Raw genomic sequence first — 27,787 nt, forward strand, 5'->3', positions numbered from 1 at the left:
CTGGAGAAAAAAAAGATGATTGTGACTGTACGATTAAAGATGACACATTGAATTTTTTAATGTCTCCCACATATTGCTGTCAGATTCTAACATTTGTTGCTTTACGCAAAAAGCAACAGCTTCGTCTTAACACTGAGCCAACATGATCTGTTTTAATCAGTTTGCTAATCTCGCAAACTGCTGGCAGATCAGCGCCAGATTTCTTGTGCACACTAGGCCAAAGAAGTACCTCAACTACTACAGGTACAGCATGGCTCTGAAAGAGACAGTTTGTCTGTCTACTGTCTGTCAAATATTCCTAATATCATTAGTAGAGTAACATACAGTAGCCTAGTCATAAACTAAGTAAGTGGCCTTTGTTGCCCATAGCTCAGGAGCCGAGGCAGCTTGATGTACAAGTACAGTACATCCCATGGACATATAGACCCCTTAACAGACAACGTCACACTGATAAGAACCAGTATGCGCTCGCAGGCCGGCACCAAATGAACCCCATTCTGTCAGGTCCCGAGCCTCACTAGCCAACACCCAAGAGGGGGTTGAATGAACTGAAACCAGCACACCCCGAAACAATATGTTGGAAATTGATTGCATGAAACAATCACCTGTGCGTCCAGTCTCAATGTTGGTAAACAAATAATTGGTCTATAGTAGCTTGCACAAAAATCAGTTTCACCCACTTCTTTACGACTGTAAACCTGTGATGTGACAATAAAACTGATTCTGATGAATTTGTCACAGGGACTTACCTGATGTTGTTTAAACCGGTGGTTCTCACACGTTTTCATGTCATGGACGGACCCCCAAATTAATATGTATTTGTCCACGGACCCCCCCCCCCCCCCCCCCCCCCATCTGAAAATATTTTGTGGCAGGGAGCCAGGGACCAAGATTTGTGTTGTTAAAACGTTTTTCTGGGAAATAGCCAAGCCAACAGCCATAGAATAGTATTTGCTTCTTTTGGTCTTGTTTTCATTGACCTGCTGGTTGCAGTGTTAATTTTGACAGCAAATTCTGATTTAGCCTTAGTCTTAGACAGTCCTTTGAATAACACACCATTTAGTTTTAGTCCTATTTTAGTCTTCTGAAATTGTTTAGTCTTAGTCTGGTCTTATAGTCGACTAAATATCAGAACCATAGTCTTTTAGTCTTTTAGTCTTAGTCGACTAAATCAACACTGGGCCTGGTTGCTTATTTCTTTCACAAAATCTGGCAACGCTGTGAAGACCCGGAACGGAAACAGCTGTGTTGTTGAAACTTGAAATCCTTTCGGCGCGAGCGAGCAGCGAGGAAAAACATTACAGACAAACTGACTGCGTGGCAACAAACATGGAGTGGTAAAACAACACAACTCTTTAATAATATGATATTATTATCACTATTAATAGCCAAAGTGTAAAATAATTAAAGTGGTTAAAATGAATCTTGTGAAACATAAACTTCTAACCGCAAAGTTAATGAAGCACGTTTGACTGCAGGCTGTTTGTAATGATTATTATCCATGTTGTGCCATCAGTCTGGACAGGAGGCATACATACATACATACATAATGCTTGTTTGCATGAACATGGCATCTATCACTCCATGAGTTGAGTACATTTAGTACATTTATCTTCAAATCCCAGAGCTGGTAGATAATATTAAAGGTATCGTTTTACACTTACGGTATGTTTAATTACAAATTAAATGTGTCTACACTGTAAATTCATCAGTGTTGAGTTTATTGTTAATCTGAGAGTGTACACATGTAACCAAATGGACCCTTAAGGGCCGTTCATAGTTCACACTTAGCTGTAGTATACAACCCTCGTAGACGTATTTATGATTCTGACGTCTTCAATCTACGAGAGTTGTAGGGTTCACGCCCCATGGAGACCTGGACTTTCTGCACTATGCCCCGTAGACACTCCAAACATGTACAAATGTGAAAATAAAGGTGCTTAACCCCAAGCCCCAAATGTTAACTTGCTCTACGGGGTAGTAGTTTAATGTAATAATCCATATCTTTCAATAAAGAAGTGTTTTAATGCCGTCTGTGGCCGAACGCCATTTTTTCACCCTCGTTTACTTCCTGTTTACATTTAGTGTAATTCCAGGTTCCACCGGATGCGCCCCGTCACTACCCGTCACTACCGCCCATTGGGAACTTCCGACAGAATCGGCCACAGAGGGCGTGAACCCTACAACTCTCGTAGATTGAAGACGTCAGAATCATAAATACGTCTACGAGAGTTGTATTCTACAGCTAGTTCACACTGATCACTATAACAATATATATGTATGTGTGTGTGTGTGTATATGTGTGTGTGTGTGTGTGTGTGTGTGTGTGTGTGTATATACACACACACACACACACACACACACACACACACACACACACACACACACACACACACACACACACACACACACACACACACACACACACACACACACACACACACACACACACAATATTGTTATAGTTGGTTTGAACGATTTTAAAACTATATTTTTATAGTGCTCAGTGTGAATGGCCCTTTACTGGTCCATTTGGTTAGAAGGATAATTTAACCCTGACAATTTTACTTTGTGTTTCAAAGTTAAAATACATGTGGACACACACAACTACCAGGAATACACGCGCCGTATTGACAAACCAGGTATACTGACTGTGCCATAGGGCTTTCACGACTAGAGATTTTTACTGGTCGACTAATTTGACCCAGTGGTAGTCAACTTTTTTTTTTTTTTTTTGCCATTGTTTTAATGCCATTACTATTATTATTATCCTCCTGCCTCCTGCCCTCAAAAGGGGATTATTGCCCAATAATAGGCTATTGTTTGGCATACTTTTGACCCCCTTTTGATAAAAATAAAGGCAGGAGGATAATAATAATAGTAATGGGCCATTACTATGGCATTAAACCAATTTTCCCAACTATTCGACTAGTACCAACAAGGTCGACTAGTGGTTATACTAGTCGACTAGTTGGTGAAAGCCCTACATTGTGCCATGAGCTAATCTCTCAATCTCTCTGCTAACAGCAGAATCTGTCAGCAGCACTACTGTCTTGGCTTAACCATTAAACATGTAATGTTGTTGTTAGTAGGGATACACACAGAAGCTCTCAGGAGGAAGTGGACTAAGAAAGGGGAGGAGCTGAACCTGAGTTCCTGGAGGTGGTGTCCCCAGAGGCAAAAACAAAGGGGAAAAATATATAAACTTCTCACAAAAATAAATCCTTTTGAGCGTTGCTCATTCCACGATTGCAGGATCCTTACAAGTTTAACCTTGTTGTAAAGGTGACTAATCAACGATACCAATGAATACCGATACCAATAGGTATTATTGAAACGGAGAAATAATCGACCCGAAGTTAAGTTTCCGAACTTTTTGTGAGGAGTTTATATACATTTCTCAGCTTCAAAAGAAAGTCAACTGAGCGTTTGTGCATTTACACATGCAGTCTACAGAGCGGGGTTGAACAAACTGTGCTGAGTCGTTTTACATGTTTGTACGAGAGAGCATAAATCAAGCATAAGAATTGCATTGATTTCAACTAGGACAAGGGACGTCATCATTAAATGCGCTTCTTCGGAAAACACCCGTGGTAGCAACTTGACAACAGCACAATCTGTTAAAAGGTACTCTGCCTTCTCTTCTCCGCCTGCAGGCTCTCAATGCAGCAAGTTGCTGTATTTTGTTGTGTGTGTCTGGGTGTGCGTCTGGGTGTGCGTCTGTATGCGTGTGTGAGAGAGAGAGATAGAAAGACACTGCGAGAGAGAGAGCGAGAGCAGGCGAGTGAGTGGAAGAGACGGCGTGACAGAGAGTGGGAGAGACTGGAGAGTGAAGAGAGAAAGAGACAGAGAGAGAGACAGAGAGTGAGAAAGAGACAGATGAAGAGACTCAATTCTCTGAGTCTCTTTTTCACGTCGGGGAGTTATGGAGAGACAGGACAGAGAGAGACTCACACTGTCTTGATGTGAGTGTGAGAGAGACAGGCTGCCGTGTGTAGGTTATGATATATGTCCAGTATTATCCTAAACCTTTTAAATTACGGTAAGTGTTTGGTTCTGCACTTATTTTGTTGTGCTAATTATTTAACTACGTATAAAGTTGTCAGGTTTGGGATTTTGTTTGTTTAATGTTTTCAGATACATTTTCAACATTATTGAATATAAGATCAAACGCCAGATTTGATTGGGAACCCATACAATTTCCCTTAAGACCCATAAGACCACCCATGGGTCCCAGGACAGGACCCATCACATTGAAAACCTAGCTCTTGATAGCCTTTCAGGGAGTAAGGGGCCAAACGCCCAAAGGGCACTTTTTTTGTAGTCCAGTTTATAGAGCCTATTTTGGTATCGACTACTTTTTCTTCGCTTTTGAATTGAACACTTGGACCAGAATCAATTGTTACAGTAGCTATGAATGTAGTAGGATGACAGTATTATTTGTGTCATGTTGCCTTTTACGCTGTGTTTTGTCTCTTGTCTACTCTGTTGAGTCATGAACCTGTAATGCTAGCAGTGTTGCCAGATTCTGTGAGAGAAACAAGCAACCGGGTCTAGGAAAACCAGCCCAAAAGAAGCGACTATGGGCCACATGTGCACTTTAACATATACATCAGCTATTTGCCGATCTACAAGCTATTTGCCGATCTACAAGCTCACAACGCGTCGCGATGCGACGCGTTGTGAGCTTGTAGATCGGCTATTTTCAAATAAAATCTTGCGGGGAAATTATAGTAAGCAGATCTGGCAACCCTGAATGCTAGTTGTGTTAATATTATATTATCATGCCTTTATTCTCTCTGTAGAGGAGAAGATGTGTTGGCAAGTCTTTACCCCTCCCCTCTATCTGGATTGGTTGACGCCAGCTTCACCGACGACGTGGGCAACCTTAGCTCCGCCCTTCTGAAGGAAGACGACCCAGGAGAGTCCGGTAAACTAAACCAGTGGTCCTCAAACATCTTCATGTCAACGAGTCTCCCAAATTGTATCTGGCTGGCGGACCCCCATCTGAAAATATTTAGTGCTAGGGGCAGGGACCAGTGTTGATTTTGACAGAAATTTTTGATTTAGTCATAGTCTTAAGTCTTTTGAATAAAATTCCATTTAGTTTTAGTCATATTTTAGTCATCTGAAATGTCTAATAGTCGACTAAATCTACAGTTGATTTAGTCGACTAAAATGTATGTTGGCGGTGCCTTGATGGCGTCGTAATGGCTTTTACACTTGCATGCTGAAAATAGCCGATCTACAAGCTCAGAACACGTCGCAGCGCGACGCGTTGTGAGCTTGTAGATCTACTATTTTCAGAGCGCAAACCAAACATAAAATGACTTGTCTTTTAGTTCTACTGGATCTCTTCTCCTCTAGTCCCTCACTAACATTTTAGTCTTAGTTTTAGTCATCATAGCTTAGTTTTTATTTCGTTTTTATTTAGTTTCCGTCAGTGAAAAAAGGTAGTCGATCTACAAGCTCATAGCGCGGCACTCGGTGCCGCGCTATGAGCTTGTAGATCTGCTATTTTTGAAAAATCGTGAAAATCTTTCAATATATAGATATTTTTTAAGCTTTTTTTTTTTTTTTTGCTTCTGGGGCATTCTACAAATGTCTTCTAAATCCTAACAGTTAAAAAAAAAAAAAAAAACATCTGAAAGTATTTTGTTCCAGGGACCCCCCAGAAGCAAAGATTTGAGTTAAAATGTATTCAAAGATTTGCACACATTGTCAAGATTCTTTAAAAAAAAAATAGCAGATCTACAAGCTCATAGTGCGGCACTTGGTGCCGCGCTATGAGCTTGTAGATCTGCTATTTTTTGAATAGCCCAAAGAAATCTAAAAGTGACACAGATGCGTTCCCGGTCTAAATGGGTTTAAGGACCCCCTCAAAAAACCTGATGATGCATCTGTTTTTTTTGTCCTTCTAATAAAGGTACTACATGTGACAAATAAAACCTTTTTAGTACCAGACTTTAATCTAATTCAGTTGTTTGGAGGACAGTCTACTCTTCACAGCCTGTGGTCCAAACCTGGTTATCAAATCAAATCGTTCCATCACACTGGTTCTTGGTAGACTAATATCTCCTCTCCTCTCCTTTAGCTGCTGCTAGTCTTTTCCCAGAGTTCCTTGCTTCCTTCATGAAATTTTCGTCTTCTGCCGTGTGTGATCTGTTGGAGGACTACCAGGATCTCTGCCAGGACAAGGTGCAACAATCCCTCAAACAATAATAATAAGAAACATTCAAGAACTAATAACTGCATACTGGCCTTAGTAGCTTCCGTCTCAACCACTAAAACCCTACACTTTAGTTGACCTGATTCCTAAGGGCTCTATATACTAGGATTCAAGTGGTTCTTACTTTTCTTTTTCCTTTATTTATTCAGGGAAGCCCATTGAGAGTAAGCTCTCTTTTTCAAGGACGCCCTGATAACAACATATCAAATCTATACATAATGAGAAACAATAACAAACATTTGAATCGCATTACAACGTCACAGATGCAAATAAACATATGTGTTACATGAAACAGGTGCAGTCACTATGTAGCGTGTTCTCAAGAAGCACCCCGAATGTCTCTATTGAGACCAATCGCACCAGTTTCTGAGGTTAAATTGTCATTAAGTTTGTGTTATGTGTTTTACTGTGTGGGGTGTGTAGGTAGCTACTCTGGAGCATGTGGTTCTGAGATCAGGTCAGCTCAGTAAGACAGCTGGAGTTAAATGGATTCTACAGCAGGAACACAACACATGGAGACTGATCAACTCACTGTACAGGTACCTGTCTGTCTGCCTGTCTTACTTGTCTCTGTTGGTTACTGCAATGGTTCCCAAACTTTTCAGGCCGTAACCCCCCAAAATAATCAAATTTGAACTGGGGACCCCCCACCCTGACCAGCACTTGGAGTTGTAGGCATTACATTTAGTTTAACTTGGTTCCATATATAAATATTGTGAAAATAGCCAAACTACTCACAACGCCTTGCACTGCGGGGCATTGTGAGCTTACATTAGAGCCATTACATTTTCGCTCCAGAAGGTTTGTGAACCACTGGGTAACTGAACCAGCCATCACCTTCCTGTATCAATATGACGTGTGAAATAATGTTCAGTTCCCATGTGAAGCAACATCTTTCTGTTTGTCTCCAGGGATCGTGTTCAGTCAGCGATCGGAGATGACGTCATGATGGACCTGTCTGTAAGACACACAGACACAGACACAAAAACAAAAACAGACTAATGTGTATTTCCACATCCTGACTACAAGCTTCTGCAGATTAGGGCTTTAGCGATTAGTTCCATGGCTTTTATTATTATGATTATTTCCATGGAAAACGGCTGAACAATGTCATCTAATTAAGATCCAATGAAAGACATGACAGAAAATAAATGTAATTATGTGTGCAGGTTCCCTGTGAGAGTGAGAAGTTAGTTGTGGATCAGCTGTTCCAGCGTGATGCAGTCGTCAGACAGAGCCAGGTAACTCGCACACGCCACTCTATAATGTAGGTAGCATGAAGCCATTGATCTAATATTATTGTATTTGCTGTACAATTCTGTAATACAGGTGTCATGAAGAGTCATTGATCTTATTACTGTATTTACAGCACAGTACATTTTGTGTTGTACGTTGGTCTGGAATCAGCATTAGGGATGCATCGATCGATCAGACACCAATCATCATGATCGCCCAGTAGAGTCGACTTTGGTGATCATTATTGCCGATGACTAGGCCCATCCTATGTTCTGGAAATGGGCACAGCGTGTGTCACAGCGCAAATACGGAAATGTAGTGTCAGACCGATTTATCTGCCATTATTTGACGTCAGTGTCTGTAGCTGATGTGTCTTGCTTTTTAACCACTTTTCAACCTGACATTTCCTAATTTGGGCGTGTCATTACAGGTGATGTTTTAACGACTACTTTGGGAGAGAAAAGGATTATAAAAAATAAATAAGTAATACAATCTTTTGTAGCCCTGTTTTGGATCAATTTGACAGGTTGTGAGGATTTGTTGCACTGTAATTTGCTAATTGGATGTCAAGCGACCGCCATCATGATGTTGATGTCATGGAGGAGTACAAACGTAACTGGTCGTCTATTGGTTTACACAGTTCTTCCCGTTTTGTCTCTCTAGTTGGTTATTCATTGGTTGACACTGACGGACAGTTCTTCCTGTTTGTCTCTAGCTGGTTGTTGATTGGTTGGAGAGCATCGCCAGAGATCAGATTGGAGACTTTGCGGACAACATTGAATACTACGCCAAGAACGTCTACTGGTCAGTGTCTGTCTGTCTCTGTCTGTCTGTCTGTCTGTCTGTCTGTCTGTCTGTCTGTCTGTCTCTGTCTGGTGCATCTTTCACATACACTATGTTTAAATATGAATGTTGTGTGTATTAGGGTTGATTTTGACAGCAAATTTTGATTTAGTTTTAGTCATAGTCTTTTGAATCAAATTCCATTTAGTTTTAGTCATATTTTAGTCATCTGAAATGTTTTACTGTTAGTCTAGTTTTAGTCGACTAAATATCATAAGATTATAGTCGACTAAATCTACAGTTGATTTAGTCGACTAAAATGTATTTTGGCGGTGCCTTGATGGTGTCGTAATGGCTGATTTTACACTTGGTTGCATGCTGAAAATAGCAGATCTACAAGCTCACAGTGAGTTTTTAGATCTATTTTCAGAGCGCAACACCCGAGCGCAACCAAACATAAACTGACTTGTCTTTCAGTTCTACTGGATCTCTTAGTTTTAGTCGTCATAGCTTAGTTTTTATTTAGTTTTTATTTGGTTTTCGTCAGTGAAAAAAGGTAGTCGACCAACATTTTTCGTCATAGTTTTAGTCGACGAAATCAACACGCGTGTGTGTGTGTGTGTGTGTGTGTGTGTGTGTGTGTTGCAGGGAGAACACCCTCCATGCTTTGAAGATGAGAAGAGCTGGAAGTGCTGGAGTCACTGCTGCCCTGGTGACTGAACTGGTGAGACGCCTGGCCTTGTGCTCTCATTGGATATAAGCAGCGCTTCCCAACCTCGTCTGGAGGATCAGGGCCCACCGGAACATCTCTAAAGCGTTGGTCCACCCATCGATTCAAATAAACCACCCGTCTGACCACTTAACACGGCTGGTTTATTTGAATGATCAATCGATTGTGTTCCGGCTTGGATCAATGGAATTAACACAGTGTACTTTTAAGTTCCTATTTATTGGTATCACTAGAAAACACATGTTTCAAGGTTCAGTGGAATCGAGGAAAAAATACCATGTCTTTTCTTTTAGCATAATTGTTTTTTAATATTGTTTTATAATATCATCATTAAAATCATAGTGTTTTGCCAATGATTTGGGGGGGGCCACTTGCCGTATCCTCACGGTCACGGCCCACTTTTGGGCCCCAGGTTGGAAATCACTGCTGTATTACTAATGCCTGTCTCTCTCTACTCATCCTTCTCCACCTGTATGTCTCTCTACCTCTCTCTGTCTGTGTACCCGTCTGTCTTTCTATACCTGTCTGTACCTCTCTCTGTGGTAGGACCCAGATGCTCCAGTGAGACAGCAGCGCCCTCTGGTGGACCTGGACAGAGAAGACGACAACAGACTCCTCAAGAACCTGTTCACCCTCATCAGAGCTGGAATGATTGAACAGGTGTGTGTTTAGGCTCTTTTCCTTCTATGAACCTTCCTTAACCTGAACCAGTGGAGTTCTGTCATGTTTTGATTTGATTCTTTTGACGTTATACCGTATATTTCCAAATAGTAGCCCTCCTGCAAATAGCCGCCTGGTTTTCGGTACCCCGCCCGTTGCAGGACTCTGTAGGCCATTGGTTCTCAAAGTGGGGTCCTTGACGGAGTTCCAGGGGGTCCCCAGCTAAATGATGAATACCAAATGGACCCTTATGGGTCTGTAACTCTGAGAGTATACAAATGGAACCAAATGGACCCGTCAGGGTCCATTTGGTTCCATTTGTACACTCTCAGAGTTAAATTAACATTGATTTTACAATATAAATTGGGGTCCCAGAGATAGAAATGCCATTAAATGGGGGTCCGTGGCCTAACACATGTCAAACTGGGGGTCCTTGAAATGAAAATGGTTGAGAATCACTGCTAGAGCCGTAAAAAAATTCTCTTATGGGGGTCCCTGGCATATCTTTTCAAATGGGGGTCCGCGGGCTAATAAGTGTCAATTTGGGGGTCCTTGACATGAAAAAGTTTGAGAACCACTGCTGTAGGCTACCAATGTTTTGACCGATCAAAAAGTCAGTTTTCCAATCAATTATAAATACATAGATTTTATTCAAGTTTATATTTGACATTTAACATGTATTGGCTTATAAGCAAACAAATAAATACAATTAATATTTTAATTTCTTTTTTTTTATTAACCCATTTAGACCTGAGTCCGATTCTAAAAACGCCTTCTAAATGCTGACCTAAGTTTTGTGGAAAAACTTCAAATATTTATTCAAAAATTACAGAAAATGTATGTTGCTATATACTGTACATAGCAACAACAACCCCTAAAGGGGTTCCCGTCTTGAAAGGAAAAGTTACAAATAGGGGTTCCCTCCCCAAATGGGTTAATACAACTTCAATTTATGAAAATAACAAATTATAACTTTAATTATATAATTAATAAGCAAACATGCATTCCATGGGTAGAAGGATGGTCGTGTGAACATTGTTGCGATAACACTGTGGTGTGTGTGTGTGTGTGTGTGTGTGTGTGTGTGTGTGTGTGTGTGTGTGTAGGCTCAGAGGCTGTGTAAACGTTGTGGTCAGGCCTGGAGAGCAGCGATCCTGGAGGGATGGAAGCTCTACCATGACCCCAACATCACCTCAGGTACCGCTACTATGACAACCACCACTGTTACCACGACAACACTGTTACTATGACATCCACACAAGTAGCCCATGACCCCAACATCACAGAGTTCTGTGTCGTGTCGTTGCTGTCGGGCAGAAACCTCTCATCTCCATATTCTAACTTCTTTTTATTAAAGCCCTACCTGGTCATACTACAGCGTCACACAAATGTATCAAATGTAGCAGATTCAAAAACATAAAAAAATACATTAAAAAAATTCAAAAACATCAAAAGTAGCAGATCTACAATCTCTAAACGCGTCGCTTCGCACCGCGTTTAGAGCTTGTAGATCTGCTACTTTTTTTTTTTTTTTCTTTTTGAATCCTGAAAAACTGATTTGGACATTTCCGCCGAGAGAGACAAAATTATAAGTCATATTATAATGAGGCTGCCTTTGTGTATGCAGATTTATGTCACTCTGTCTGCAATGACTCAATACATTGATATGGTATCTCTAGTGACAGAAACCTTGAATGTCCATGACCACTACCTAGACCCTCCAGAAAAACACGGGAAAAAATACTTGATTATGCGGGCTAAAACTCTTGATTATGCGGGCTAAAACTCTTGATTATGCGGGCTAAAACTCTTGATTATGTGGGCTAAAACTCTTGATTATGCGATGAAATATAGTACGGTATGCGTTTTTTGCAATGTTATGCGGTGAAATTGCGGGAAGGTAAATGATGCGATCGCATTTTTCTGGAGGGTCTAACTACCCTTAAAAGACGTATCCGAGTCTCGTAGAATCGGGCAACCCCTCTTGGTTGCCCGCTTGTTGTCATTTTTATTAGAATTACTACTAATGATAACATTTTTGTCAGACTCTGTGGAGCTGCTGGTCCCTAACCCTAATCGAGGAATCTGGAAAACCTGTTGTTGGAGAACGGCTGAAGAGGTATTTATATACACAAAATAATAATGATTATAAAAAACACTTAAACCCTAGTGTCCCTATTCTGGGTCATTCTATGTCATATTGGCGAAGATTCAGTAAAACAATAGCAGATCTACAAACCCAGCATAGGAAAGAGAGCTCAGACTGTTTGGTGTGACAATTTGCATGAGATGGAGAGAGAGAGAAGAGACCGATTGGTCTCTCCACACAATGCACAGATTGCACACACATGAAATACGTAACCTTAAATTCAGTAGGGATGTTATTTTCAAATCCAGCATGCTTGGTCGGGCCCCTCTCCACGTCTCCTGTGCCATGTGTGAAGTCAAGAGGGCGCTGTATTAGCCTAGAGTAATTTTGGTGCAAATGTTGGCTCTCTAAACTGTGTCAAAGAGCCTAAAGATTGACCCAAGACAGCTCAGACTGAGTTGAATGTACGTGTGGACATTAAGACTTACGGTTCTGGGATATGTTGACCTGCGAATGTATGTGTGTGTGTGTGTGTGTGTGTGTGTGTATAGGGATGGGACGATAATTGTTATTATGCTTTATCGTGATTAAAAAACGCTCACGATACACGATAAAATGTAGGGTGAATTACCCTTTTGTTGAGCTGCAAATTCAGTACCACTTAAACCCCATAAAACAGACCTGTAAAGAGTGCATTTGGTACGCTCTTATTTCACTGTACACAAAATCGTTGTGCGCTTGTAGATCGGCTATTTTTGGCGAACGTTCCCCCAGGGGGTTCAAGTGGTTATCAAAAGTTTAAGTGGCATTTTAAGTTTTAAGCATATCACGATAATATCGTTAATCGCAATTATTTTTGCCACAATAATCGGGGCATGTCATTTTCATATCGTCCCATCCCTACCTGCGAGTGTGTGCGTGTATAAAGTGTTTTTATGTAATTGTGTCTTTCAGGAGCAGTTGAACAGATATGAGAGAGCAATCTATGCTGTACTCAGTGGAAACATCAAGCCGGTTAGTTAACATCCCCTCACATTTGAAGACATTCTGCACAAAATCCTAAAATGTTTTCCTGTCCATTTCTAAATGTCTTTTTCATCCATCTCTGCCTGTTGCGTGTTGTCAATGTGATATCAGTCAAACTCATCATAGAGTATCTGCTGTTCTGTAACTTTAATATAGCTAACTGCCACATGTATAGTACACTTATTATAACATTGTATAATTTAAACGTGTCCAAGGAATACGTAGGGGGTGGGGTGTGTGAGGTGGGACTCTGGTTTCAAATTCAGACACTGCATCTATAGTAGAGAAACTCTTTGGGGTGTGTGTGTGTGTGTGTGTGTGTGCAGTTGTTGCCAGTGTGCGAGTCATGGGAGGATTGTGTTTGGGCGTACTTCAAAGTCATGGTCGACTCGCTGGTGGAACAGGAATTGATGTCATCAGGCATGGCTCACCAGGAAGTTGACTCGCTGCCACGAGAGTATCTGGAAGCCAAGTAATAAACACTAACACACACACACACACACACACACACACACACGTCTCTCTCACACACACACACACACACACACACACACACACACATACATACATACACATACACATACACATACACACACCACATCATACAGCACATGCAAAATAACTAATCTTACAGTACCAGAAGTATTATTCTTTCTGCTGAATGTTTTCTCAACTGTCTCCTTCTGTCTGTCTGCCTGTCTGTCTACCTCTGAATTGTCTGTCTTTTTCTCTTCAGCTGGACAATGGAGAAAGTGTTTGAAGATCTCCAAGCAACAGAGTCTAAGGTAGGACACACACACACTATATTCTTTTAGGGATATTATCTTTTCACATACAGTATCTAATGGCATATTAGAGCTGAAATTGAGACCAAGGTGATTCAAGAGGTTTTATCATTCTAAGGCATATACTATCATAGTAGGGCAAGTGAAATGTTGGTGTGGTTCATGCATAAAACGATCAATCTGTGCGGGACAGATATGTGTGTCCATGGCCATCTGTTCTTTCTAGGTTGCTGATGGCTTAATTGCATTATTACAATGTGTATCTGGATTATGATTAGTTGTGTGTGTGTGTGTGTGTGTGTTTCAGACGGTGTTGGAGGAGACCAGAGAACATTATCATGTGATCCAGAAGGCTGTCATACTAGGAGACCTGGACGGTATGACCTTATGACCTTTACAGTCGATTTAACCCCTGACTTGCTGTTTCCCGCCATATTTTGGTGTCGTAGTTTTAGTTGCTTTCACACAGAATAACGGATTGGCTGGTGTTTACACATTAACTGCCAGAGTTTATTCATAATGTCAGGGTCCCCACGGTCATGAAATTCCTGGAAATATTTTGAAATTGAAAAAAAAAAAATCCAGTACTGGAAAAGTTTGGGAATTGATCAAAGGTCCTGGAATTTATCAAGGGTCCTGGAAAAATATTTGGCTATGCATTGTTTTTGGCTATTGATTTTGTTAATACAAAATATTTTCATAAACATGTATAACATTACACGAAATATGTAACATAAGTAGTTTTTCGCCGAACAGGCTGTGTGATGGCATATATTATTTAAATAAAATAAGTCATACGGATGCCATAATGAGTCTTCCAGTGAGCTATGCCCTAATTTTGCACGAAATTTTGAATGAAATTGTACTATTCTATATTCTATGCTTTATTTTTGCTACACTGCCTATCTTTGGGCATTCTACATAGGAGTAAGAGACACATTATTGCGCTGAATGATTGTTATATAGGCCTGGAAATTGGGCTAAATATTCTGGAAAAGTTTTGGAAAAGTTTTGGAAATTTATTGCTAAAAATGTGTGGGGACCCTGTAATGTACTCACCCCTGTGCCAGCGATTTGCGTTTTATAACCCTTTTCAACCGGTCACAGAATTGTTGCTCGTTTGTTAATCGTTTGTCTGGCTGTGTTTATAAACACACACGACAGATAGAGAAGCACTGAAACAGTTACGTTTTCTCTCTACGTCACCATTTTCTTCTTCTCCGCCTTGCAAATAGGCTGTAAACGTCATATCCGGTGGCTGTAGACGTATTTCCGCCCCACTTCGGTGGGGCGGAAATGCTTAGCTTAGCTTAGGATCGGATGTCAGATCGTTGGTATACACAGCGACGATAACTGTTCGTCGTCCAGAGTAAAGAAATATACAACCGGGGCTCTCCTTTTGTTTTTTATACCGTGTGAAAAAACGTGTTTTGGCCTAAAAATCACATTTTTCAAGCTGAAACGGAAATCGCTGATTTTTCTTCCGGGTGAGGTGGAGATGAGTGGAAAGCAAAACTGATCTCGGAATGTATAAAAAACAGCGTTATCGTCTATTAAACCACAATTAAACAATAGAACGCAGATCTGCGTTCTGGCCTTTTCTGGCAGCCCACGGTTTTATTTAATAGAACGCAGATCCATGGCAGCCAATGTGTTAACTTTAAGCCAGACACATAACACACACCATAACCACAACTTACCCTGCTGACAGTGATCTGTATGATCGAATCAATCAATTCATTAACCACCTGTACTTCAAGTTGATGTTGACCGTGTCATGGGCTACACTAAATATTTTTTGGGCCAATGTTGCCCCCCAGAACAGGCATACTAGGGTTCAAGTGGTTCAGCAATGAATGGTCTACTGTATGTCTCTTTCTCAGGTCTTCTGGAGGACTTAGGTGTTTGGCTGACAGGTTCCAAGCCCCTCCCATCTCACCTGCTGCGGTTCATGACTCACCTGGTGTTGTTCTATCGCTCTCTGGGCATGGCACTAAAAGTACATACACACACACACACCCCCACACACACACACACACACATACTATAGAGCACTGTTTCACCAATTTTTATGGGTCGCGAGTAAATATCCCTTTTTTCCGTTTCCTACATTTAAAAAGATATATATATATTTCAAAATATTGTAAAAAGTTTAAACAAAAAAAGTAAAAACTTTTCATCAATTAAAAAAAATTCCAGCATTTTACAAAAGTATTTCATAAATAAAAAAAATCACTATTTTGGGTCCTGGGCAAAACGTCTAATTTCTCTTTTGGGTCTCGAGCTAAAAAGTTTGTGAAGCATTGTTATAGAGGACGTGCAGTCACCTGATGTGCAGGGGTGCAACAATTAATCCTACTAATCCATTTCATTGATTCTAAAGTAATTCATCATTTTGAATAACACAAGCTCAAATTGTTTTTTGTTTGCGAGCTTAGCCCAGGACAGAGACACAGACAGACACACACATAGACCCTCATCTAGACAGCTCGGACCACTCCAGTGCCACGCTGTAAAAATATTACGGCCTGTTTCCTTTCCTAACCACTATGTGGTTACTACATGAAAAAATAAGATGTGTCCGTGTTCATGAGGACAAATAAAATGCGACTGTCCAGTTCTGTAACTGTGAGACCCAACTGCATATAGATATAAATTCATTTATTTCTTAAATGTATGGATTAGTTTTTCACTTCACCAAAGATTGTAAGTTACAAATGTTTAACCCATTAAAGGGATTCTAGGCAACTTCAGAGATAAAAAAAAATACCGCCCCTCCACCCCCCCCTCCTCATCAGCAGTTATAAAAAAAAATAAAAAAAAGTGTTATAATTTATAAATCAAAATTATAACACTTTCAAGATCTTTCAAAAATTAAGAAAAAAAAATTGATGTACAAGCTCGCAGCTTGGCATTAAGTGATGCGCTGCAAGCTTGTATATCTGCTATTTTTGAGAACCACTGTTCTACGCTCAAATCTGAAATGTCACAGATGCTTTCCCGGTTATTAATTGGTTAACCCTTTAAGGCCTGAGGCCGATTCTTACTAATGTCTTCTAAATCCTAACAGTTTTCTGAAAAACGTATGTTTCTATATCAGTGGTGCTCAAACGTTTTCATGTCAAAATCATTTGTCCCCCCAAATGATATGTATTTGGCCGCGGACCCCCATCTCAAAATATGTTGTTCCAGGGACCCCCAGAAGCAAAGATTTGAGTTAAAATGTTCGCTTTAAAAGAATATAAATATATTAATTTGCACACATTTTCTCGATTTTTCAAAAATAGCAGATCTACAAGCTCGTAGCGCGGCACTCGAGCTTGTAGATCTGCTATTTTTGAATAGCCAAAGTGTAAAATGATGCTTTTTAGCTCAAATCAAAAAAGTGACACGGATGCTTTCCCGGTTATGAATGGGTTAACTGAGTTACAAATGGATGCATTGTTATTTTCTTTGATGAACTAGCATGTTTCTTTGTACAGGAGGACGTATGTGTGGACATACTAAAGACCTACGTCAGCGTGTTGATCAAAGAGGATCAGTGGGAACTCGTCGCCAGCTATGTCAGCCAACTTCCTGTCGACACGGCGACGGTACAGTACGCCGACTTCCTGGGGACCATCGGCCAATCAGAACAGAGGAAGAGGTGTCTGCATCTGGCCAATGATTCCGGTAAGAAAACTATAATCAATGATTTGACGCTTAATGATTCATGTTAAGTTGATGGTAGTTGATGCAGTGATGTGATATCATTGATTACAGCCTATGAACGCTTATTGGAAGGAGAATTGTTATACACACATCACGTTAAAGCACGTTATAAATGAAAAAAGGAGTTCCTAATCATATGGCTATATGACTGCTTGTATTAACTGATAATAAAGTAGCCATTAGCATTAATTTAGAAAAATATAGGAAGCTGAAATCCGTTGTAGAATTGAATCAGATCGTGGAATCGTGAGGCCTATGAAGATGCACACCACTTATATTCATTCACCGTATTGACATAAACCATAAACTTTGTAAAGCATGACGTGACATGCTGTGAGCTTGTAGGTCTGCTATTTTTGAATAGCCAATGCTAAAATCTAAAATGTCACAGATCCTGTGTGGATAATAGTCTGGTCCCTATCAACGATAGATTTTTTTCCAAGGGGCGGTTACAAAAAGATCCAAACGGACTCTATTGGTTAGACCTAAACCAGAGGTCTGCAACCTGCGGCTCTGGAGCCACATGTGGCTCTTTAGCCCTTCATTTGTGGCTCCCGGTAGCTATAGAAAACAATATATGGAAATGAATAATGTTTTTCTTTCTTTTTTCCACATTTAAAATTGTATTTATCATCGCTGTAATATGAGATATAGATTATTTCGTGCTCCAATACTGTAAAGATGTGTAGAATAAATAACAAGTTTCAACATTTCTGTCAAATTTGCATCAAAGCCTGCAACACATTTATTGGCGCGGCACCGGCATTAGTGGGCTAAAATAGGTTTTGCGGCTCCAGACAGATTTTGTATTTATTTTTTTGTCCAAAATGGCTATTTTGACTTCAAAGGTTGCAGACCCCTGACCTAAACCAATCAGATCAGTGCTTCCTTGTACGAACCAATCAGAGCAGTGCTTACTTGTACGTCATTGCTCCAAATAAGGTGATAAGCCCGCCCACATTTGGATACTGGGCCCTGATTGGTCCCTCACGACTTCGTAGGGAGAGAAATGAAATCTCTATTGAGGGGGGCCAGACCTAATCTGCCGAGGGCTAAAGTGCGATGCAATTTTGCAAATGCAGATTCGTCTGGAACCAGGCTAGGTTAGATACTATGTCAGAAAAAGCAAATGTTTAAACATTCTGAAGTCACATGGCTGACATTAATAATTGTGTGTGTTTGTAGGTCTAGATGTAGCAGCCATCACTAAGCTGGTGGTGGAGACAGTTCGAGACAGAGACGGCACTGAGTTCACCCACCACACAAACACCCTGGATACTGCGACTACAGAGGTACACACTCACACGGGACACTGCTACTACAGAAGAGAAAGTTTATGTGACTATAATGTACATATATATAGAGATGGGGATCAAGTCCCTATTCTATAGGACCCGGTTCCAAATTTCTCAAAACCCCCACATTAGTTGCTTTCTATCAAACCTCATCCCTACTTCTCACACTCCCATCTGATGAGTAATCCCATGGGATCTAGCCTTAAAGGAGAGATCCGGACATTTTAAGTGTTTGCTTATTTCTCTCCCTGGCAACACCGAGTTGCCAGGTTCTGGGAGAGAAACAAGCAACCAGCGTTAGCTCGTTCGGCATTAGCGTTAGCCTCTCAGGAACTTTCAGTGCATGTTTGAGTTTCATGAGACTCTACAATGAGTAGTAGTAGAGAAAAAAATAACTTTGCATCGGTTATAATAGACGAATTTCACTTTGGCACGCGCTCCCATTATGCCAACGGAGGGGGTCAAAAAAATGACGACACGGGACTCTCTGAAATAACTCAACGTCCCTTTCAAGGATGGTGAGTGATAAGCGACACATCAAAGATAACACTTAAAATGTCCGGATCTCTCCTTTAACACATCCACCACCAAGAACGTAGTCCTACAGTCCGTTAAATCCAACTGTTAAGCGCCGAAACCGTAGTCCTACGGTCCGGGTGTTTTTTCCTTTTTTTCATTTTTTTTTTCAATTTTCTAGGGGGACCATTTTCAGTGTAACACCACTAGAAGTCGACCGGAAGTGCGATCCCGTTTTTTGTTTCCCGTCGGCCTCCATTCTAAGTCGTACACTAAAAGCCCTGTAAAACCTATGTAGTTTTTCATCCTCGCATTTCCCATGTTAACATAAACGGTCAGAACTCAAACATGGCGGCTCCGTTTGACACGCGGTCTCGACGAGTAGACACCAGGACATGTGCCCGTTGTTTACAAACAGTGGATCGCGCAATCTAAAGGATTTTAACGGGGCCTATGGCGACCTGAAAAAAACAAAAAACAACAATAAAACCTTGGCACTGGTGAGTACATTATGAGATTAGCCCTTGGCGGTGGATGTGTTAAAGTCCAGAGGAAATGGCATTTTTGACAGCATCCGTGTGTGTGTGCGCGTAAGTGTGTGTGTATATATACGCATATATTGTATAATAGGTGTATGTTGCACTTTTGTGTACATGACTAGTGTATAATCCATCCTGGTGTCATTTCTCCATTCCTCCAGCAGCCTGAGGACAGTGGTGAGCCTGTGAATAGATCGGTGCGCTCTGCTGCCAAGTCTGCCGCTGGGAAGATGAAGGTGGGTCAGCCAAGGCCCCCCCCTCTCTCTCTGCAAAGTTCAACATGACATCGGGACCTGCAACTTATTTAACCACAACCACCACCTAGCATCTCTATTCTAGTTCATACTAGATGTTTGGTGAACATTTCAGCAACAATTTACAATCTAGCTCCCAACGCGTCACACTTGTAGATCGCTATTTTCAGCAAACATATTTGGTGTACTGGGGGATAAAATGATGGCCCAAGTACAGACCCGCGGGGGACCAAAGTCACTTCTGTACTTCCTGAGCCACTGAGTGTAATTGTGTCTCTCTGAGAGTATCTCATAAGCCAAATTCCAATACTATATAACTTGCGCACTCTGGAAGTCTGCAACATTGCACGGCTCCTCTGGCTATCCAATAACCCGAGGAGACGGTCTGTCCAATAACAAAACGGATAGTCAGTCAACACATCTGGTGAGTTGACAAACGGGCTGAAGTGAACACTTGTACACTCGCTGATCCTGGCTCAAAGCGGCTTGGGGAGCTCACTGTCTCTAAGGTCTCGGCTCCTCCAAAAGCAAATTACCATTTGCAACATGAATGTTTTCCGGGTAAAACTGGAAGACCAAGTGCGGAGTGAGCAAGTGAGCAGAGAGTTTGGTATTGGAATTTGGCTATAGTCTCTCTGTCAGGGGTGTGTGTGTGTGTGTGTGTGTGTGTGTGTGTGTATGTCTGACTGGCTGTAAAGTTACAAAGCTTCTGCTTCTCCTTAAGGCTGCCTCAAATCACTGCTGGTCCAAGGAGGTAGACCGATCACTGTATGGCTCCAGAATCTACGCCTCCAAAGACCCCACCCTAAGCCCTGTCACAGAGACCCTGTCCGGATGCTTAGCTACACTACGCACAGGTATACAGAATTCATATGCACATCTGCTGTATCACTTATCTCATGTATTACTGTCTACATTATCTGCCGATCACACTGATACATGATTGCTAGAAACTTGTTTCCAGCTAAAACATTGTTTTTGTTTCCTGCTAATAGTAGGGGGTACTAAGCACAAAAAATGGCCAAATCGTTACGCGGCGGATAAAAGCATGAAATTTGATACAGATGTCCCTTGGGTCATCCTAAAACATCCTAGAAGGGGTGCCCAAAAAAATCTCAAACAGGAAGTGAGTTATGGACAAAATTCAAAATGGCCACCTAAACTGTTGACCGTTGACTCAAAAGACACCAAAAGAATCTCCAAAAAGCATAAAATTTGGCACATATGTCCCTTGGGTCATCCTAAGACATCCTAGAAGGGGTGCCCAAAGGAATCTGAAACAGGAAGTGAGTTATGGACTAAATTGAAAATGGCCGCCTAGTGTTGTCGATTGACTCAAAAGACAACTAAAGAATCTCATAAAAGCATACAATTTGGCACACATGTCCTTTTGGTCATCCTAAGACATCCTAGAAGGGGTGCCCAAAAAAATCTTAAGCAGGAACTGAGTTATTGACAAAATTGAAAATGGCCGCCTACAGTGTTATCCATTGACTCAAAAGACAACTAAAGAATCTCATAAAAGCATACAATTTGGCATACATGTCCCTTGGGTCATCCCAAGACATCCCAGAAGGGGTGCCCAGAAAAATCTTAAACAGGAAGTGAGTCATTGACAAAATTGAAAATGACCGTCTACAGTGTTGTCGATTGACTCAAAAGACAACTAAAGAATCTCATAAAAGCATACAATTTGGCATACATGTCCCTTGGGTCATCCTAAGACATCCTAGAAGGGGTGCCTGAAATTATCTGAAACAGGAAGTGAGTTATTGACTAAATTGAAAATGGCCGTGTACAGTGTTGACAGACGATGCAAAAGACACTCATAAAAAATAATCTCATATAAAAGCATGAAATTTGGTACAAATGTCCCTTGGGTGATCTGAATGCATCCTAAGGGGTGCCAAAAAAAGTTTTAATAGTCTCTCAATGGAAAACACTCCTCCCACACGGGCTGCACTGCTACAATATTCAAATCGAGCAGCCAATCTGGCATTTGGTCCAGAAGCCTGAAAGCTATGCAATCTCTACCATCTCCTGACAAATATGGATGGATTAAAGTCGCTGATTCGTGGACACCTTTATGGACACTCTTGCCAGAGGCTGCTTAAGTTTGTAGAGAACTCAAGTGTGGCGGCAAAGCTGAGCCCTTCTGTTCAAGAAAGTGTAGATGCCGGGATGCTGGGTTACCTTGCAGAGCATTATGCCAATGTGCTGGTAATTGCGAAATGGCACACATGAATACATGTACTAGTTACTAAACACTAATCACAAAAAAACAGTAATGATCAAGAAGAAAATACATGAGAAGATGGAGCGTAAAACAAGCAAGAAGATGTAGAGTGCAAAATAAATAAGATGCAGAGAGTAAAATAAGAATATGCAGAGTAAGATAAGATGCAGAGTAAAATAAATAAGAATATGCAGAGAGTTAGATAAATAAAGAAGATTCAAAGAGTACAATAAAAAAAGAATGCAGAAAGTAAAATGAATAAGTGATGTAGAAATGAAAACAGAAGGTAGACTACAAAATACGGCAGGTTATGCACTGCATAACCTGTCGTATTGAGTCTGTATAATATGCAGACTGCCATGGTCAACTGTTTAAACAGCCATTTAGAATTTCTTCAACATGGTCCCTTCCTAAAAAGTTTAATAAACAAGCAAATAAATAACCTCTTCTAGGATATATTAAGAAGCACTCAATGTACGTACCAAATTATACACTTTTATGACGTCCCTTTATGTTTTCTTTTGTGTCAACTGCTTTAGGCGGTCACTTCCTGTTTAAAACCTTTTTGGGCACCCCTTGTAGGATGCGTTCAGATCACCCAAGGGACATTTGTACCACATTTCATGCTTTTATGAGATTCTTTAGGTATCTTGCATCATCTTTCAACACTGTAGGCGGCCATTTTCAATTTAGTCAATAACTCACTTCCTGTTTCAGATTATTTTGGGCACCCCTTCTAGGATGTGTTAGGATGACCCAAGGGACATATGTGCCAAATTGTATGCTTTTTGGAGATTCTATAGGCTTTTTGAGTCAATCGCCAGCACTGTAGGCGGCCATTTTCAATTTAGTCAATAACTCACTTCCTGTTGAAGACTTTTTTGGGCACCCCTTCTAGGATGTCTTAGGATGACCCAAGGGACATGTGTGACACATTTTATACTTTTTGGAGATTCTTTAGTTGTCTTTTGAGTCAATCGACAACACTAGGCGGCCATTTTCAATTTGGTCAATAACTCACTTCCTGTTTCAGAATTTTTTGGGCACCCCTTCTAGGATGTCTTAGGATGACCCAAGGGACATGTGTGCCACATTTTATGCTTTTTGGAGATTATTTTGGTGTCTTTTGAGTCAACGGTCAACAGTTTAGGTGGCCATTTTGGATTTTGTCCATAACTCACTTCCTGTTTAACATTTTTTTGGGCACCCCTTCTAGGATGTTTTAGGATGACCCAAGGGACATCTGTATCAAATTTCATGCTTTTATCCGCCGCGTAACGATTTTTCACTTAGTACCCCCTACTATAAAACATTGTTTTCCTATGGTAGGGCCACATTTTTCAAGTGGTTTTTAGGTGCGCATAAAGTTTAAATTCAGCTCAAGGCATGGAGTGGCACCATTCCTTCCTGTTTTGATGCCGGTACATCTGTTTTTTCACCCATGATTCATTATTTGATCACTTGGTTATGATGTTGAGTTGGCTATTTTCACAATATTCAAGTGCTTGTCATGGTGGGGGTCCCCAGTTCAAATATGACTATTTAGGGGGGTCATGGGCCTGAACGGTTTGGGAACACCACTATCCTGGGATTGTTGTCATGATCTCTCACACACCACCCTGAAACCCACCCTTAATCCCAACCGTAACCTCACTCCTAAACACAACCCTTTCCTTGCCTCCACACAGCCTCTGATGAAGAGTCAACGAATGAGGATGTCTTCAAAACGATAGCACCCAGGGGCCAGCGCTCCGTGCGTCGTAGCCTGAGGAACCGGAGCAAAGTGAATCTCGGTGACACCTGTGGGGAGAGTAGCTATGGGATGGCCTGGGTCCCCCAAACCTCCCCAGACTCCATCAGAACGGTGCAGAGGAGGTCACGTCAACAGCTCAGCGCTGTCTTACCCCCCTCGGATGTTCCCACCTCATCCTGACAATATTGTATTGTATTTTTTATTTTTTTTTATTTTGTTTTTATTGTAGTCATCTTGTGTACAGACAGTTTCTTATATTTATATATATATATGTATACACATTCTTTTGTACATATAGGCATACGTTTTTGAAATGTTCATTTTTCATTGATGACATTTTTTTTTTTAAATCATTTTTTTTTTACAGTCAAAATAAACAAACCAAAAATAAAAAACAAAAACCAGAAACAAAGACACAAAATAAGTAAAATATAACATAATAGTATCTGGCAGCGGGCAGCTTGGGGGGGGGGGGGGCTTCACGTAATCTCGCACATTTAAGAACAATTACAGGGTCAACACTTACAAGGCACAAAAGAAAAGAAAAAAGGGAAGAAAGAAAAAAAGACACCTTCAATTTGTTTAGTCTTTCAACAGAAATCTGAACGGGTTGGTTTCACGTATTCAGTCCATTTAGACCAAATCCAAAATAATTTGTCTTCTTGATTTTTGATTGAGAAAGACAGTTTTTCCATTCTATAGATCTCATGAACTATCTCAATCCATTCCTCCACGGTGGGTGCCTGTGGTTGCATCCACTTCCTAGTAATGTTTTCTGTTTTCTCAATTTATATGCTAAAAGACGCATTGACTTTCCTCCTACTTCGTAATACCGCTGTCTGATGAATAGTAGTTTCTTTTTTATTTCTTGCGTGCCCATGTCATCCAGTTCGTTCTTTATTTCCCTCATCTCTTCCTTCACCCCAAGATCCAGGCTATTGGCATGGTTTCTTTGTAGGTGTTTTAATTTAATTTCCAAATCATGTATTTTTTGTCTCCTTAGTTTCTTAGTTAAAGCGGTAAGGGCTATGATTTTACCTCTCGAAACCGCCTTAAGGCAGTCCCAGAGCACTGACGGTGAAACCTCCCCGTTATCATTCAGCTCAAGATATGTTTCAATATCACTTTGCAGATTCGCTTTAGTCGCTGGATTATTCATAGTGCTAGAATTGAATCTCCATAGTGTGGTCCTTGGTTTCCCATTCAGGCATATGGTCATATAAATAGGACTGTGATCTGACAGGGCTATTGGGCCTATGTCACAACCTTTTATTTTATGAAAGTCTCTATTGAACACGAAAAAGTAATCTAACCTGGCATATACTGAGTGTGGGGCACTGTAATGGGTATAGTCCTGACTGGTAGGGTACATTTCTCTCCAGACATCTACAAACCCTACTTCCTTCATCAATGCAATAGTTTTTCTGCTTATTGGTTTGGGCTCCGGGTTGCCCCCAGAAGCATCAAGATGTGGTTGCAAGCGGAAATTATAGTCTCCAGCATTGATGAGGATGCCTTGTGACTTTGTCACCATTAAATCAAATATTTGCTTGTAAAATGTCCGCCTCACCCCCGGGGGCACCCGGAGGACGCCAGAGGAGGTCACCCCGAGCCTCCGCCAGCAGCAGCAGCAGCACGGCAGGCCTGACGGCCAGCGCTCGCAAGGTGAGCACACATCTACTCCGTGTAACTCGCCTCTTTTATTCAGTTAATTTAGGCCCCGTTGAGACTGCAGTCAAATCAGATTTATTTCTCAAATCCGATCTTTAGGGCCAACTGTTCACATTACTGTTCACTTTACTTGCAAGTGATCGGATCTTTGTGTTCAGACGATTTAACCCATTAAGACGGAGATACAAATCCTTGTCATTTTTTGATTCTTTGGGCTATTCAAAAATAGCCCAAAGAAAGCTCTACAAGCTCATAGCGTGCTATGAGCTTGTAGATCTGCTATTTCTTGAAAATCGTGGAACATGTGTGCAAATCTTTGATATGTCTGTGTTTTAAAGCGAACATTTTTAACTCCCTTTTGGGGGGGGTCCCTGGAACAACATACCGGGGTCCACGGCCAAAATGCATATCATTTTGGGAGGTCCTTGACATGGAAAAGTTAGAGCACCACTGATATAGCAACATACTGTTAGGATTTAGAAAACATCTTTAGATATGTATTTGGCCGCGGACCCCCATCTCAAAGTGTTTTGTTCCAGGGACCCCCATGAAGAAAAGATTTTTGAGTTACAAATGTTCGCTATAAAAAAAGAAGTTAAAGTGGCCTTTCACAGCTGCCCAAAGAGACATACAGTAGTTGGTCTCCTCACCTACCATTGCTTCAATGACTGTCACTTATGGCTGATGATGCTGATAAAAGGATGCTGTGACAGCATTGTGACCAGCCGATCTTAATTTACACCACTAAACAGGGTGTAGGTTTTTAGTGTTGAGAGAAAAAATGCCCTAATTGGACATGGAGACAATATCACTGGAGGCAGGGAATACTCTCTGCCTGTGTGTACGCATGCACTTGTGTCTGTGTGTATGGCTGTTTAAAGGTTTTTCAGGAAATAGGTTATTTACGCATGTATATTTTGGCACTCTGAATTAAAAGACACGTACACACACACACACACACACACACAGAGATAAGCAAACATTCATTAGCAAGCATGCCTTGTTATGGCAGGTGTGTAATGAGGGTCATATGTGTTAGCATTTTCACCAGCGCTGCCCTTTACCCTGCCTCTTCCCAGGGAACGCAGTGTGTTAATATGCTTATTCACAGAGCACCCCTCACATTGTCTCTTGTTGCCTTATTGAGGTAGTGCGAGATCGCATGCAATCAAGGCTTCCATTCAGTGGATTTCATTAATCTGCTAAAACAAGCGAAGAACAGAGGGCAGAAAGAAAGTGGTTCTGTTGTGAAGGGCTCTTCAAAAGAACCGCTGTATACACGTGCGCCAGGTGGAAAGCCACTGAAGTGCAATTGTCTTGACAGAGGTTGCACTTTCTTGATTCGTTCACTGCAGAGGTTTGGCTCTGAAAGCATAGAGGCTGCACAGGTGTGTGTGGCCGGGCGTGCTGCTTAATTAAAATAAGACTGGAGCACATAAAATGGCCTTGTGTTCACAAATTGCTCATGCTCACATGAGTCACATCCTCTCACGCACTCTTGACAGCCCCCTGGAAAGCCAACTTGACAATCAATCTTCTTGCAGAAGGCTTTTAAAAGCTCACATTGGAAAAGTCGAGATGGGATGTGGGATTGTCACATGGCTGAGTCGACCTCTTTCACAAGTCTCTTTGATTCTCTTAATACATCTCTTTGATTACTACTCTTAATACCTTGATCACATACTAACTACAGATTCAGATGGTTCAGAAGTACTTTATTCTATTTACTAATTTGTTTTTTTTTGTTTTGTTTTCTCCTTTGTCCTTCTATGTCTCCTCTACCGTTCCTTCATTCACCCTCTATTTCTTCAGGCCCACCATTCACCATCTATGGTCAACCTACCGTCCATGTTTGAGAGGAAGAGCCACACATTCAGCCGATCCACCACCCATCTTTACTGATCTCCTGCTGCTTTGGACGTGCAGCAGCAGGCCCAAGTCCATGGCAGGACAGCCAGGATCATGCATGCTTCCCTGGACTGCAGTTGATTGCAAGATCTCTGAACACTAGAATAAGAATAGTACATTGAAGCTAGCCACATCAATGATGATATGGCAAACTGACATTTGGCCATGCTGGAGTAATGCACTGAAGGAAGTCAGGTATGTCAAGCTGATATTCGACTGTGTCAGAGAGGTCATGTTTTATCTCTCGGAACATATATGCTGCACATCAGATCTAAGCTCAATCTGGTGAGGTCTTTGCTGTCCGTAACGTGGAAGGAAAAATATCTATTTGTCTTATGTAATGTTCATAAGACAAATTATATTGGT

At 41.1% G+C, this 27,787-nt stretch overlaps 1 protein-coding gene across 1 annotated transcript; it reads left to right on the forward strand.

The window, feature by feature from the left end:
- Positions 1 to 142: 142 nt before the first annotated feature.
- Positions 143 to 24,209, forward strand: LOC308079573 (nuclear pore complex protein Nup107-like; the record flags this gene model as incomplete). The annotated part of the gene is made up of 21 exons (XM_080421122.1): positions 143 to 243; positions 4,806 to 4,930; positions 6,095 to 6,198; positions 6,653 to 6,768; positions 7,141 to 7,189; positions 7,399 to 7,470; positions 8,181 to 8,269; positions 8,897 to 8,972; positions 9,525 to 9,638; positions 10,745 to 10,835; positions 11,684 to 11,757; positions 12,682 to 12,741; positions 13,080 to 13,225; positions 13,490 to 13,538; positions 13,846 to 13,915; positions 15,422 to 15,537; positions 17,021 to 17,210; positions 18,435 to 18,541; positions 19,761 to 19,835; positions 20,578 to 20,710; positions 23,778 to 24,209. 21 exons carry the CDS (start codon positions 143 to 145, stop codon positions 24,020 to 24,022), a joined length of 2,202 nt encoding a protein of 733 aa, XP_080277248.1. The 3' UTR covers positions 24,023 to 24,209.
- Positions 24,210 to 27,787: the final 3,578 nt, after the last annotated feature.

The sequence above is a fragment of the Gymnoscopelus braueri genome, assembly GCF_963280865.1.
Source record: "Gymnoscopelus braueri genome assembly, chromosome: 23".
NCBI classification, from domain to species: Eukaryota; Metazoa; Chordata; class Actinopteri; order Myctophiformes; family Myctophidae; genus Gymnoscopelus; species Gymnoscopelus braueri.